This window comes from Acanthopagrus latus, chromosome 5 (genome assembly GCF_904848185.1).
Source record: "Acanthopagrus latus isolate v.2019 chromosome 5, fAcaLat1.1, whole genome shotgun sequence".
NCBI classification, from domain to species: Eukaryota; Metazoa; Chordata; class Actinopteri; order Spariformes; family Sparidae; genus Acanthopagrus; species Acanthopagrus latus.
Window position 1 is genome coordinate 27,562,405 of NC_051043.1, and position 13,340 is coordinate 27,575,744.

The 13,340-nt window shown below is 41.9% G+C and overlaps 1 protein-coding gene across 1 annotated transcript; it reads left to right on the forward strand.

The window, feature by feature from the left end:
- Positions 1–1,223: 1,223 nt before the first annotated feature.
- On the forward strand, positions 1,224–13,044 carry LOC119019297 (sodium- and chloride-dependent GABA transporter 1-like). The gene is made up of 13 exons (XM_037097750.1): positions 1,224–1,443; positions 3,141–3,275; positions 5,093–5,303; positions 5,747–5,879; positions 6,188–6,322; positions 7,595–7,698; positions 8,774–8,898; positions 9,204–9,316; positions 10,204–10,344; positions 10,436–10,535; positions 10,612–10,712; positions 10,821–10,988; positions 11,158–13,044. Exons 1-13 carry the CDS (start codon positions 1,224–1,226, stop codon positions 11,269–11,271), a joined length of 1,800 nt encoding a protein of 599 aa, XP_036953645.1. The 3' UTR covers positions 11,272–13,044.
- Positions 13,045–13,340: the final 296 nt, after the last annotated feature.

Sequence of the window (13,340 nt, forward strand, 5' to 3'; positions counted from 1 at the left end):
TTAAATGTAAATAGTTACATATAACTTTGTAAATTTCAAACACTTATGTGCAAATTTAGCAAACAACAATTTTTAATTGCATTATAAAATAAAAATGTTTTGTTAAACATATTTGTGGTTTTCACAATAAAAAATCTAACTTTTTCCTACTCTGATTTTATTTATTTTTTTTTTTGTGATTTTAGGTCCATTGTGTTAATACAGCATGTCAAAATGAAAAAACAACTGTATAGTCACACATGTGAGGTTGTGCTGAAAATAATGACACCAAACAAGGCGAGGTAAATAGTTTTTAAGGTGAAATATAATGGCAAAATCAAAAGTAGTCAAAAACAGCCAATTATATCCCTGACGTCCCACCTTCAAACACAACCTCGCTTGGCCATCCATGAAATAGCTACTCAACCTCCCACCTTTCTATAGGAATACAAGCTTCCTACAGGCACTGCACCAGAACATTATCAAATTGGATGATTCTTGAGTGTAAGTAAGAACAAAGTTGACCAGAATATAGGCCTCCCGGACTCACATCCCACAGACTGTGTGTCCACACGAGGTATTGTACATCGTGTTGGCCCTGGTGTAATCCTTACAATGTTTTCCACTCTTGCTCTGCCTCGCCTGTCCTGGCAGGAAGTATACAAGAGCAAATTGCCTCTTGGCCTGGAATGTCACCTCAGGTGCCTCTTCTTCTCGTGCCCTCTTTTTTTTCTTCTTTCCTTTACTTGGAGTATATCACCTTTGGACTGGAATGTCACCTCATGTGCCTCTTCTTCTCGTGCCCTCTTTTTTTTTCTTCACCACAGGTGTTACAAAGTTGATTAGACCACTCAAAATTCAATGAAAGTACTGATCAGCAATTTTATGTGTTCAAATGCGAAGTGTGGAGGATCTCATAAGGCCCTGAGGCAATCAGACTGTGTAGAACAATCAAGGACAGCGGCACAGAGAGCTGTAACTCATTCAAGACTGATATGGGTGTTGTATAATTTGTATAATAATGTCACTGACATCTGAGCATCTGACATCTTCACTGTGCACATGTTATTCCGGTATGGTAAGATCATCACACGTTGGATTTTACACCTGAGGCTCATTCACGTGAGTATATAAGGAATCGATGCAGTCGGTTCTCTGATTCATGCTCAGAACAAGAGACAGAAAAAAGCGCAGTGAGATCACAGATCAGCCACTCAAACCCTCATCACCGATATTAAACTACGATGAAGGTTGGTGAAGAACTTTCAGAGATACCGTCTGATGAGAGGGGGAATGCTGTGAGGCCCTCAGATCTGAAGGTGGTCGCCGAGAGGACGACGGCAGCAGAGGCGCAAAGACCCACATGGAGTGGGCGGCTGGACTTCGTCCTGGCCTCGGTGGGGTACGCGGTGGGGCCGAGCAATGTGTGGAGGTTCCCCTACCTGTGCTACAGCAGCGGTGGAGGTGAGACTGAGGAGGTTGACTGGGGCAGGGAGCCTCACCCCTGTCCGAAAACAATTCTTTATAAAAAATGTGACATAGCTCTCTGTTTTGCAAAGACTACTTGAGGACACTGCTGTTGTAGAGACACTGAGAGCGAAAGGCTGCTCAGTGGGAAAAGTCTAAACTTTAAAGAGGTCGTGTGATGCAAATGTTCAGGTTCATACTTTTTATTTTGGGGGTCCTCATAGAACAGGTTTATATACTTGAATTTTCAGAAAACACGTCATTTTTCTCATATGGTGCGTTGCCACAGCATCCCTTTTCACACTGTGTTTTCACACATGGGTCCCATATTATGAAAAACTGACCTTTTCTGCTTTTTTGAGTGAGATACATGTTTCTGACAGCGCCTCCCTGCAGTTTCCAGGTGAAGAAGTCAAATTCGGCTTCAGTTTTCTACGTCATCGACAGATCATTTGCATTTTCCCACACATATTATCTGCCATTGTGTTATGAAAGCACCTTGTCAGAGTGCGACGTGAAGTGCTCTGTTGTTGGCTTTAATAATATCAGCGATAGGTTGGGAGATTTTCACTTTGCATCGATGCTTTTGGATCATTGAAACAATATATTGATCCAGATTAATGTATCATTACACTCCTACTAACTAAGTCTTGTTATCCTACCACCCATCTGTTCTGGTATTTACAAAACTTGATCGGGCACATAGCAGGCAAATTACACCATGCACAGGGTGTGCCCATATGTTGCCAGATGCCTCATCCCGTCGTCTTAATTGCGCCATAAAAATTGTAACTTATGAAACACATCCGGCTGTTTTTACGCCTGAGATAAAAAGGACAAACGCACACCGACAGCAAGGACGTTAGTGCCGAGTCAAGTCACGATCCCTGTATGTTCATTAGTGATCGATGTTCCTGGGCTGTCTTCGTCAAAGGTGTCGATGTATAGTTTGATAATGAAAGAACTCTGCAGAGGCAAGGCTGGATGGAATAATAGAGCAAACTTTATTGAAACAGATCTCAAGCCTGTGTCCGACCCAGGGCGGCCGCTCCCGGTGTTCTCAAATCCTGCCCAATGCTTTGCCCTCTTCTCTACCAGAAATCCTCTCAAGCCTTCTATCTTAGGAAATCTACAAGCATCCACCTTTCACAGTCCCTTTGCCTGTACCTACCTACAGCACCTGTACTACAAGTATACTTACTTTATACAAAAACTGAGGCGGTATACTTGAAGTGTACTTTTTATTTACTATGTTTTATATACTTAAGAAAAGTATAGTGAAGTATACTTGGCTTATACTAAAAAGTATAAAGAATAGTCTAAGACTAAGTACATTCATACTTAGACTTACACTTATACTTTAATACTAAAGCTTATACTTGTACTTTAGTATCCTGTAACGTCCCCTGTGAACTGTGGCGCAAAGACTCTTGGATATTCTATTGTTGTTGGTGTAATTATGGTTCATGAAGGTGGCTGTGAATAAGATGACGTGTAAGATGGTTGGGCGTTAATTCACATCCTTGTTCTGTGGTTAAATTATGCCAAATTAACAAAGATAATAAAAACGTTGGCACCAATCAATCAATGATACAGCAGCTACCACATCACATCTGAAGAAGCAGGACTTCTCAGACTTGACTGCTGGTTGTATGATCAGCCTCCCACTGTTCCTCTCTGCTCTTCTGACTCAGGTGCCTTCATGATCCCGTATCTCGTCATGCTGGTCCTGTGTGGCTTCCCTCTGCTCTTCATGGAGTACACTATTGGGCAGTACACTCGTTTAGGTCCCGTGCATGCTTTCGCCAAAATGTGTCCCTTGTTCAAAGGTGAGTGACTCTCCAGGCTGAAGGCTCCGCTCATGTGTCGCTGACGAACACCTGATGAGTTCAACTTCAGTTTCACATTTTATTCTTTGAGTTCTGCAGAGACAGTTTATTTTGTTGTTATTGTCCTCGACTCGGTGTCAAGTATAATGTTTTTGTACACAAAACCAATGTGTGCATCCTTTCAAGAAAATCTCTTATAAACTCAGATAAGATGCGAGCGTCTCCTCAACCCTGATTTAATGAAGCAAAAGGATGATTTCCTCATGGAAGTGGGAATAAACTTTCCTGTCATTGCTCATGAGGGGATGAAAATGTGGCAGGGACTTTGTTTCTTTTGACTAAAAGAGTTCGATAGCAATTTATTTCTGTAGTTACCCTAAAAATTTTGCTACAATCCATTGTTGAACAAATTACCTCCCAAAAAAGGTGAATTATTAACCATCTTTCCCAGAAATCCCAGTTGATCTATACAGTATGTAAACAAAGACCTCCACATCTTTTAAATCAACATTTTCCGGAGAGGACACGACATCACATCTGGTTTATAAACAATATCAATTCATTCAGATCATGAGGATGATACATTTTCATGTCTATAAGATGAACATTTTAAAATGAAAATAAAAGAGTAGAGTTTATAGCTGTTGATGATAAAGTAGTTTATTGAGGGCTGAGTCAGCAGGAATGAAGCAATAACTCACAGTTATGACTGCTGGATTAAATATTGTAGATCATCAGCAATAAATGCGATGTGAACATTAACACTGGTTGCTGTTAGTTGTACAACCATGTTTCCAATAAAAGTTGGGACAAATGTCAATAGAAAACTGAAAGTTATCAATAGAAAACAAACTGTGTTCAGAGACAAAGTGGTAAACCTCACACCAACCTGACCTGTGAACGGCTGAGCCTTTTTGAGGATACCGCCTCTTACACAGTCATGATACCAGTAACCAGTTAAAGGATAAGTTCACCTGTAAATGAACAGTGAACACAAAACATTTCTGGAGCTTCACAACAAAAGCGATGTTGCAATATTCTCCTAAATGTCTGAAGCAGATGGAGATATAAATGGCTCCATGAAGCTCGTCCGGCAAAGTCTCTGGAAGACCTGAGATCCAAAATCTATTCAAAAAGATGAGTGATGTTTTTTGTTGAAACATCACTGTAGCTGCTGAGCTAAAAGCGTTAGCGGGACGCGGTCTGAAATTAGTGCATATGCTCGACTGCATGTCCGGGGCTTAAATATGTCTTTTTATTCAAATCACTTTGGGATCTCGGGGCTTCCAGAGACTTGTGGTGTGGAGACATTTTATTTGACATTTCAGTTGTTGTTTTTTGGGCGTTTTGAAACAAATGCACAGCTACGTCAAAATGACAAACCTCTACTTGCTGAGCTTCGTTTTGAGCCATTGCTCAGGAGGAAACAGGTGCAAATACTAGAACTGCACATACGGTTTAATCCAGCATGCACACACCAACCTGAAATGTGATAACCCGTCAGAGAACCACAGGCGTTCAAAGACTGAATAATTTACATTTGTTGGAGGAATTTGAGCTCAACTTTTACCCAGCTGGGCGAGGGCCTGTTGTATTCACAGGACTGAGATTAGACACCGGCTCTTCTCTGCTCTCTAACTCTGTGTAAGATGCAGGATATAGCCCCTAATTACAATCCCAGGCCCAGATAACTGACCCTCCCCCTGCAGAGCAGTTTTAAGAAGCGTAGGCTACAACTTCTTCCCCACAGATGGCATCACTTCTGCAGATTCGTCCCTCACTTTGTGTCTTCTTCCCCCCTACGTGTCACTCTGCAGGTGTTGGTCTGGCCACAGTTGTTTTCGCCTTCGTGTTTTCCACGTACTACAGTGTGCTCATGGCTTGGGCACTTTACTATTTGTTCAACTCGTTCGGAGCGACCCTCCCCTGGATGTCCTGCAACAACACCTGGAACGATGTCGGAAACTGTTCCAGCGGTTTTCAGGGCAACAACACCCACGTGCAGTCTGCCAGCCAGCAGTTCTTTGAGTGAGAAAACATTCCTTTGTTTTCAACCGCAGAAATGTACCGTTTCTATACAATAACTAGACCCTGACCGATATTATCCACTGATAGTAGCCTATCACAGATACATCCTTATTAACGTAGCAGAAAAAGATGCTTATAACTGCATCAGAATTGGCACCACAAACTGATAACAACACTGTTAACATGTTAATGTGTCTCATATTCAGTGGAGGAAGGCGCCCTCACTAAAATCATGTGGTGTGTTTCATGTGGTGTTTTGGTCAATATGTAATATAATATATATATTCAGCAACATGTGAATCAATATTTGAGGCCACTGACGGTTCTTTTCAAACACACAGTCCTGATGAAGGAGATTAGCTGAGTGTTAAACCAGGTTTTCTTTTGCTTTAAGGATGCTGTCTGTCTTTTTATTTAAACTTCTTTTTCATCCCCCCCCCCAGTCACAGGCTTCTGGAGAAAACGAACGGCATTAGTGAAGCTGGTGGGATTCGCTGGGAACTCTTCGGCCTTCTCATGGTTACCTGGGTCATCGTGTATTTTTGCATATTTAAAGGAGTCCAATCCACCGGCAAGGTTTGAATAACGGCTGCAAGACACAAAACAAACATGTTCGCTCAGCCGACTCAAATGAGGACGTGATAAAATGACACAGTGACGACTGGATATTCTCACTACATGCATGTTTCTTTATAACATTTAATCTGATACACCGTACAGTAACTCATCAACTAAAGTTTAATAAAATAACCTTGTTTGATGCAGATTCAGATATTTCCTTCACTGCATTAAATCGAATCATCCTCTCTGGCTGCAGAAGCTGAACTCCTGCGACCTCACAGTGTGTTGATCACTTCCTGCTCTTCACTGTTTGTGTCACACAGGTTGTGTATTTCACCGCTACATTTCCGTACTTCATCCTGTTCGCCCTGCTCATCAACAATGTGCAACTCCCTGGAGCTAAGAACGGCATCCTCTACTTTGTGACGCCCGTCTGGAGCAAACTGTTCGAAGTGAAGGTGAGACTCAAACATCACAGCTTCACAACAAGAGTTTATTTTCATGCTGCTTATTGTCTCGACCAGCAGAGGTTGATAAATGGTATAAATGTTATATTTAACTTCTGTTCAGCGTCTGTTTGGGTGTGAAATCAAGGAATGACAACAAATCACTGTTTGTTTAGACTGAAGCCTCTTTTTTTTCACAGAATAGACTCTTATCTTGTGTTTGCTCAAACCTTAAACTCAACTGAAGCCAGAGCTGCAAGAGTAAAGAAGGGAAGAGGTCATCGCAGGAATAAACTCGATAAACTCTTTAGGTTGGACTCAGAACAAGAACCGCTACCGGAATAACATTTCAGGACAGAAAGTAAAAGAGCTTCAAATCACCTGAAGTGAAGCTGCTCTGGATCTCTTAGTAGCACAAGAACAAATACGCTGGATACACTCACACTTGGCCCAGTTGCTCGGTACCGTGCTGAAACACAACTGTCCCACCTGCCCAGTTCCCCCCGCTGGGCTGCACTCATATTGCTCCAGCACCAACCAGGCCGCATGACTTTCTGTCATCACAAAGTGTCCTTTAGATTACAAGAAACACAGAGAACATAACTGGAACTTTACTGACTCACCTCTTGTCTGTCCAAACTCTGAGCACACTCGACATCTGCATCGGACCAACTTGAACCCTTCGCCGCCGTAATACGACATGTCATCGTTGTGTTTGTGTTTCGTGCACGAGAAACCATACGGGGCTGAAGCACACCTCCTATAACCGTGCTGACACTAGTCAAACGAACTGGACTGGTTTAGGACAATAAATACAAGCGTCAGTGACAAAGAGTATCTAACGTGTAATCAAATCAAGTTAAAGAGAAACGCTCAAACACACAAACAGAAAACAACCCACAGCTGTCATCACATTTTGATTCAGATCCCAGCTGGTGCACTGTGGAGGCTCAGTCATTCTTAAATCAGTATGTGAAGGAGTTTCTTGTTACAATGACTTACGAGATCACATTTTGCAGGAACGGGCTTCTAGAGATGCTCAGAGTTGTAAGATATCACCTCTTGTCCTACTTCAAACCTGTAAGAAGAGCTCAGATAAAAACTCCCAATCTCTCAAGATCTCATCTCACGTGGATGAAACAAAACTGATCCAAGTTTGGTTGAAAGTGTTTTGAGTCTTGGAGGATCCTTGTAGTTCAGAAAGCTGAATGACTGACAAAATAGGTTTCAAGCAAGAAAAACAAGCAAATCTCTAATCTTTGCTGTGTTTCATCTCCATGATAGGTTTGGGTGAATGCAGCTGCTCAGGTGTTTAACTCCATTGGAATAGGATTTGGCTCCATGGTGACGATGGCGAGTTACAACAAGTTCAACAACAACATCGTCAGGTAAAGATTCATTCTGTGTGGAAAACTGCTCTGTGAATGAGCGATTTTGAGATATGGGTGCATAGACGTACATATATATGTCAAATGAAATGTGTCACGACCAAAGAATCAAGTGAAATAGTAAAATATCCCTTAGTCATTATGAGTCGTGTATTTTTGTGTGTGTGTGTGTGTGTGTGTGTGTGTGTGTGTGTGTGTGTGTGGCTGTCTCTTCTCACAGCAGCAGAGAAAAAACAAAGTGGACAAATTGTTTATGGAAGTAGCTCCAGTTTTCCAGTTTTAGTCGTCTCTCTAAATTTGCTGTTGGGTCAAACACGCTCGCTCTCTCTAGTGAGGTCACTCTGGAGATGAACCGAGCTGAACCCAGTCTGCTGGGCTCGGTACCGTCCACACAGCCAATCAGTGAGATGTAGAGAGCGACCGGTGACAGCACTGTTTTGTCAGGCGCTGAGATTTTTTAACTCATTTGCTCAGATCTGTTCTGGACTTTTCAAAATAAAAGCCAGAGGATGCAGTATGCACCTTGCACACATCATGTACACACAGGGACAGTTACTGTTTAAAGTATGTTTATCTTTATTCTAATAGTTTTTATTATATTCTATTAACATATATTTATTTATTTCCAATATCTCCTTATTATTGTCTCTGTTGTTTTAGACGTACTCTCATGCTGCTGCTTATTTCCCTCTGTACTGCTGTGTTACTTCCTCCCGATCAATAAAGGAACATCTTATCTTATCCAACAGCTCTTTTATATTAGGTAACGTGAAAAAAATCATCAGTGTCACAGGTTTTTGTGCATAAGTTGACTGATGGATGAAGGAAAATATCCCAAACTCTCTCTGTAAAAACCTTTGACCTCTCACATGTGGACAAAATGAAACAAGAATGTTGAACTTTATCCAGTGTTTTCACTCCTGCTCTTATTTACGTACCACCTTATTTGCATATTTAAGTAAATGATGTCAGAAGACTTGTAATAGAGGAAAAGCTTCTCTGTGAGAGGCAGAAAATAGACCAGATGTCTTAAGTTTCTTGAACCTCGCTGGAAAATGTTCCCCTTCTTTTCCAGGGATGCTTTGATTGTAACAGTCACCAACTCATTCACGAGCATCCTGGCTGGCTTTGTGATCTTCTCAGCTATCGGCTACATGTCTCATATTCACAACCTCCCAGTGGACAACATAGCTACAGATGGTGAGCATCGAGCCCAGCGCACCACACACTGTCAGGACTGATGTATTAGACGATGTCGTGGTTTTACAGACGGACAAACAAAAAGTTCCTGAACTCTGCCGTCAGCTGTAGGAACTTGTTTTGGTTTTCATCCTCTCGGGAGCATTTTGTTCTTCTTTCCATGGAAAAACAAGACACAGATTTCTAGATGTGCACGTCTGCCTTGAGTATCTGACATGTGCAGGTCACACCGTCACCTGTAAGCTCTCTAATGAACATCTCTCATCTCAGCGCACTAACAACACTTTAACTTTATCTGGGTTCAGGTCCCGGGTTGGTGTTCGTCGTGTACCCGGAGGTCCTCTCCACCATGCCCGCCTTTCAGCTGTGGGCCGTTCTGTTCTTCTTCGTGCTGCTGTTACTGGGTTTGGACAGCCAGGTAAACGTCTCTCAACACTCCTGCAAGCACACAGAGGAGGAGAACAGCATGATGAGGAAGCTCTGCACATTTGAATTTGTAGCTTTAGCAAAAAAAAAAAAATAAATAAATAAAATAGAGGGCTCTTTGAAACACTCATCCTGTCGATAACACTGAAGTCAGACAGATTGTCTCTCAGGCGTCGTCATCTTCTGGCCGTATTTGTGGAAACGATTACTGTCACAAACCAAAGAATGGGATGTGTTTCAATCAGTATTATGAGTGGCGTTCATGTGGGTGTTGTGCAGTAAAGAACACAAAAGGTAACAAAACCAAAAAGGTGCAAACGTGGTCAAGGTCTCAGAGCGAGAGAGAGAGACTGGCAAGGAGCTGGGCCTTTTATATCCTGTGGAGCTCTGAGCTCAGGTGCTCCCAATAACCACAATCAGGTCGTCCTTGTCGCCACTGTAACCAACTCCCACCTCAGAGACAACAACACTGATAGTCACAGCACACAGACATACAGGGGCCGTCACATTACACATATAGTTAGTTCATAGTTTTCTTCCTTGTATTAACATTTACATCCCACTCCTTTTATTTTGGAACTTCAAGGTCCGAACAGCTAATGACTAAAGTACTTTATGCTTTTATTTTCTCACCTCTTCCTGTGTGGACGTACTCAGATATTCTGCTTGATTCAAAGTACGTAATTATGACCAGCAACATGTGTTTAAAATATCACAATTAAAGGTACTTAGGATGCAAAATGGACTCGTAACTGCTCCTCAAACAAAGACAAACAAATGTCTGAGAGTCACGACAAATGAAGAGAAAGCAGCAGATGGTTTAACTCACATCAACACAGTTTTTAAATGCAGGTTTTTTTTTGGTTTTGTGTGCCACAGTTTGCCACAGCTGAGGTCGCCGTTACGTTCATAAAAGACGAGTTTGGCCCTCAAGTTATGCGCCTCATGAAGAGAGAAGAGCTGCTGACCCTCGTTGTCTGCATCGTTTACTTCCTTCTGGGGATCCCTCACATTACCCAGGTAGCCATGAAACTCTTTTACTTCTCAGAGAACCACATTTTAAGGATATGAGATACAACTCTTGTGTTTCTCTCTGCTCCTTCCTGTACAGGGAGGTATTTACGTGTTTCAGCTGATGGACCAGTACGCCGCCGTGGTTTCCCTCATGTTCCTGGCTTTCTTTGAAGTTGCAGCTGTCTGCTGGGTCTTTGGTAAGCTCCACATCAAGTTCACAAGTTCAAATATTTGGTTTTTTTTGGCCTCTAAGCTTTATTCCTTTTGCTTCAGGTGTCTCCAGGATCTCCTTAATGATTGAGAGGATGCTCGGAAAAGCTCCAAACATCTACTTTCGTCTCTGTTGGAGGTTTTTCTCTCCTGTGTTGGTGCTGGTGAGGTTTTAAACTTTATCTTAATTGAAATGACCACAGCTCAAGCTTCAGTTATAGTGTTGCTTTATCAGTACAAATGTCAGACTATCCTCCTCCTCCCCTACATAGTGTATCCTGATCTCCAGCATTGCCCAGCACTCTTCAACCAAATATGAAAACTTCACGTACCCACTGTGGGCTGAATTGGTGGGCGTGGGCATCGCACTGGTGTCCATAGTGTGGATCCCACTTGGAGCCATTCAAGAGATCTACAACAACAAAGGTTCACTTCTCCAGGTGAGCAGCCGTGACAGTAGTCCAGTAGAAGTTTCTCAGAGGGGTTTGTCTTCACTTTTTACTGTCTCAGTTCACGTTCTTCCTGATTTTTTCTGCCTGAGCTGACGGGCTTTAACAAAGTTTCCCTGAAGAGTTTGTTTCTAAAATGTTTTCCCTCTTCACCCTCCAGAGATTGAAAACAGCCTCGACCCCCACAATAGACCTGGATGCTGAAGACTGGCTGCCGGAAAAACAAAACCTGGACAACCCCGCGTCTGAAACCTTGTTGACTTCAGTGGCGTGAGCAGGAACGCAGCACAAAGCCACGTCGGTGCGCCTGTACACGCCGTGTTTAGTCATGATTTTGGCTTGAATTTAAAACAAAGTCTTTCTACCTCAGTTGTTTAGGAGATCGCTGCAGCGCTGTTTTGCTGTGAAGCTCCAGAAATGTCTGTGGACTACGAAACTTCCCTTAAACTTCCCATCAGCATGAGGATGAGTAGAACGTGACTGTGTTTTAAGTTTTGGGTGATATTTTCCTTTAGGCGTATCGTACATTTATGGTGCTTTCACCCATTTACTCTTCACAGTTGACTTCCACAGAATGAAAACACCACTTTGTGCAAACTGTGCAAAGAAAATCTGAGATTTTGTCCACCGACTACAGGTTAGATTCATTTAATCTGATCAGGTTTGAGTGATCATGTGTCCTGTCAAATTTTAATCCCAAATGTATGCAGATTATTCCAGGAGGAAAGGGATTTCTTTTATTTCATTTGTTTGTGGCACCAGAGGACAGAAGATGAGACAGTTCTGGTTTCCTCCATGTCGTCCCTGCTGCTCTGCTGCCACCCAGTGAGTCTCTGAGGTATTGATCCAGACGACACACATTCGCTTTACAGATTTTAACAGCTCAGTCTCTTAAAACTCTGCAGACAAAACTGAAAAAAGGAAACTATTTTGAAAACAACAGGACAGATACGTCACTCAAAACCATGTTCTCTCATCAAAAACTGATTTACCCTCCCTCTAAATGATGTACACAGCTGTAGTGAAGTTAAACACGGGTGTAATAGATTTAAAACACAACCATCAAACTACAATTACAATGTATGCAATTGTATAGATATCACAGTTTCTATAAGAAATAAAAATGATAAGACAAATGACAGAGTCTGTTGACATTTTTTTAAAAGCATTTTCAATCTTTTTATTTTAATTGAAGACACATTCTCTGCTGTCGTTTCACTCCATATCCTCCCTATCATGCACCTTTTTTTCTGTCTATTTCAGTTTCCCCTGTGTTTTGTTGTGTTAGTAGTTCTGACACACGCACCTACAGAGAAAAGAGTGTTGTACTTCCAGTGTTGATGCTCAGTAAAAACATATTCATGGTTTACAGTATAAAGACTGTTACCATGTTGAATATAATTCTGTGAGTACATGAATCGACACTATATCGTTGGATCAGAATAGGATACATCGCACATTTGTCCGTCCTGTCAGCTCAAATTGTGCTAAACTCACAGCCCAGCTTCCCACAGTCAGACTGGGAGCTTATAGTTGACACTGCAGTGTTGTTAGTTCAAACCAAAGTTCAAGCTGAGAGGATTTCATTAGAGTTTGTGGCTGGCATTCCTCCTCGTCCTCCTCGTCCTCCCTGTTCTCCCTTCAGCACAGGTGAGGTCACCTGAGGCCTCTTCTTTTGCTGCTGTAAATGAAGTGATATGTGCTGGGAACTTCCACAAAAACTTTGAATTTCAATTTGAGTGAAAACTAAAAACATCATACGACATCATCCAACAAGTTTTATCCAATATCAGATAATACATGTTTTAACTTTGGATTTGGTTGTTTGGATCTTTTGTACCCACTCATAGATACCAGCCCCCTAAAATACACCAGATCCATGCAACTTTAAAGAAAGTGAGAAAATGTTTTGGATCCGTCCCTAAATCCAGGCCTGTTCTGAGTCACAACCTATCCTCCATCCAAGTTTTGTGGGAATCCACTCAGTTGTTTTTGTGGAATCGTGCTGACAAACCAATTAAGAGACGGAACCTGATAACTCCGCTCGGCAGAAGCAACCAAAGAGTTTTGGCAGTCTGGAGTTTTTCTATTTTTGAAACGTGACTTTCAAGTTTTCAGAATGGAGCTCATCCTTCCAGTCTTTGTGTGTGTGAACGATGGAGAGTTATTCACTGACAACAGAGCAAAAATGAAGGCTTTTTTTATCTAACGTAATATTAGACACCACAAACCACTACACAGTAGAAATATGATAAAAAAATATCAGGAAACACGCATTGAAATGAAAAATCAAAGAGAGTGCAGAATTGTAGAGTTTTGTTAAACAGACATGAAACATGAGGA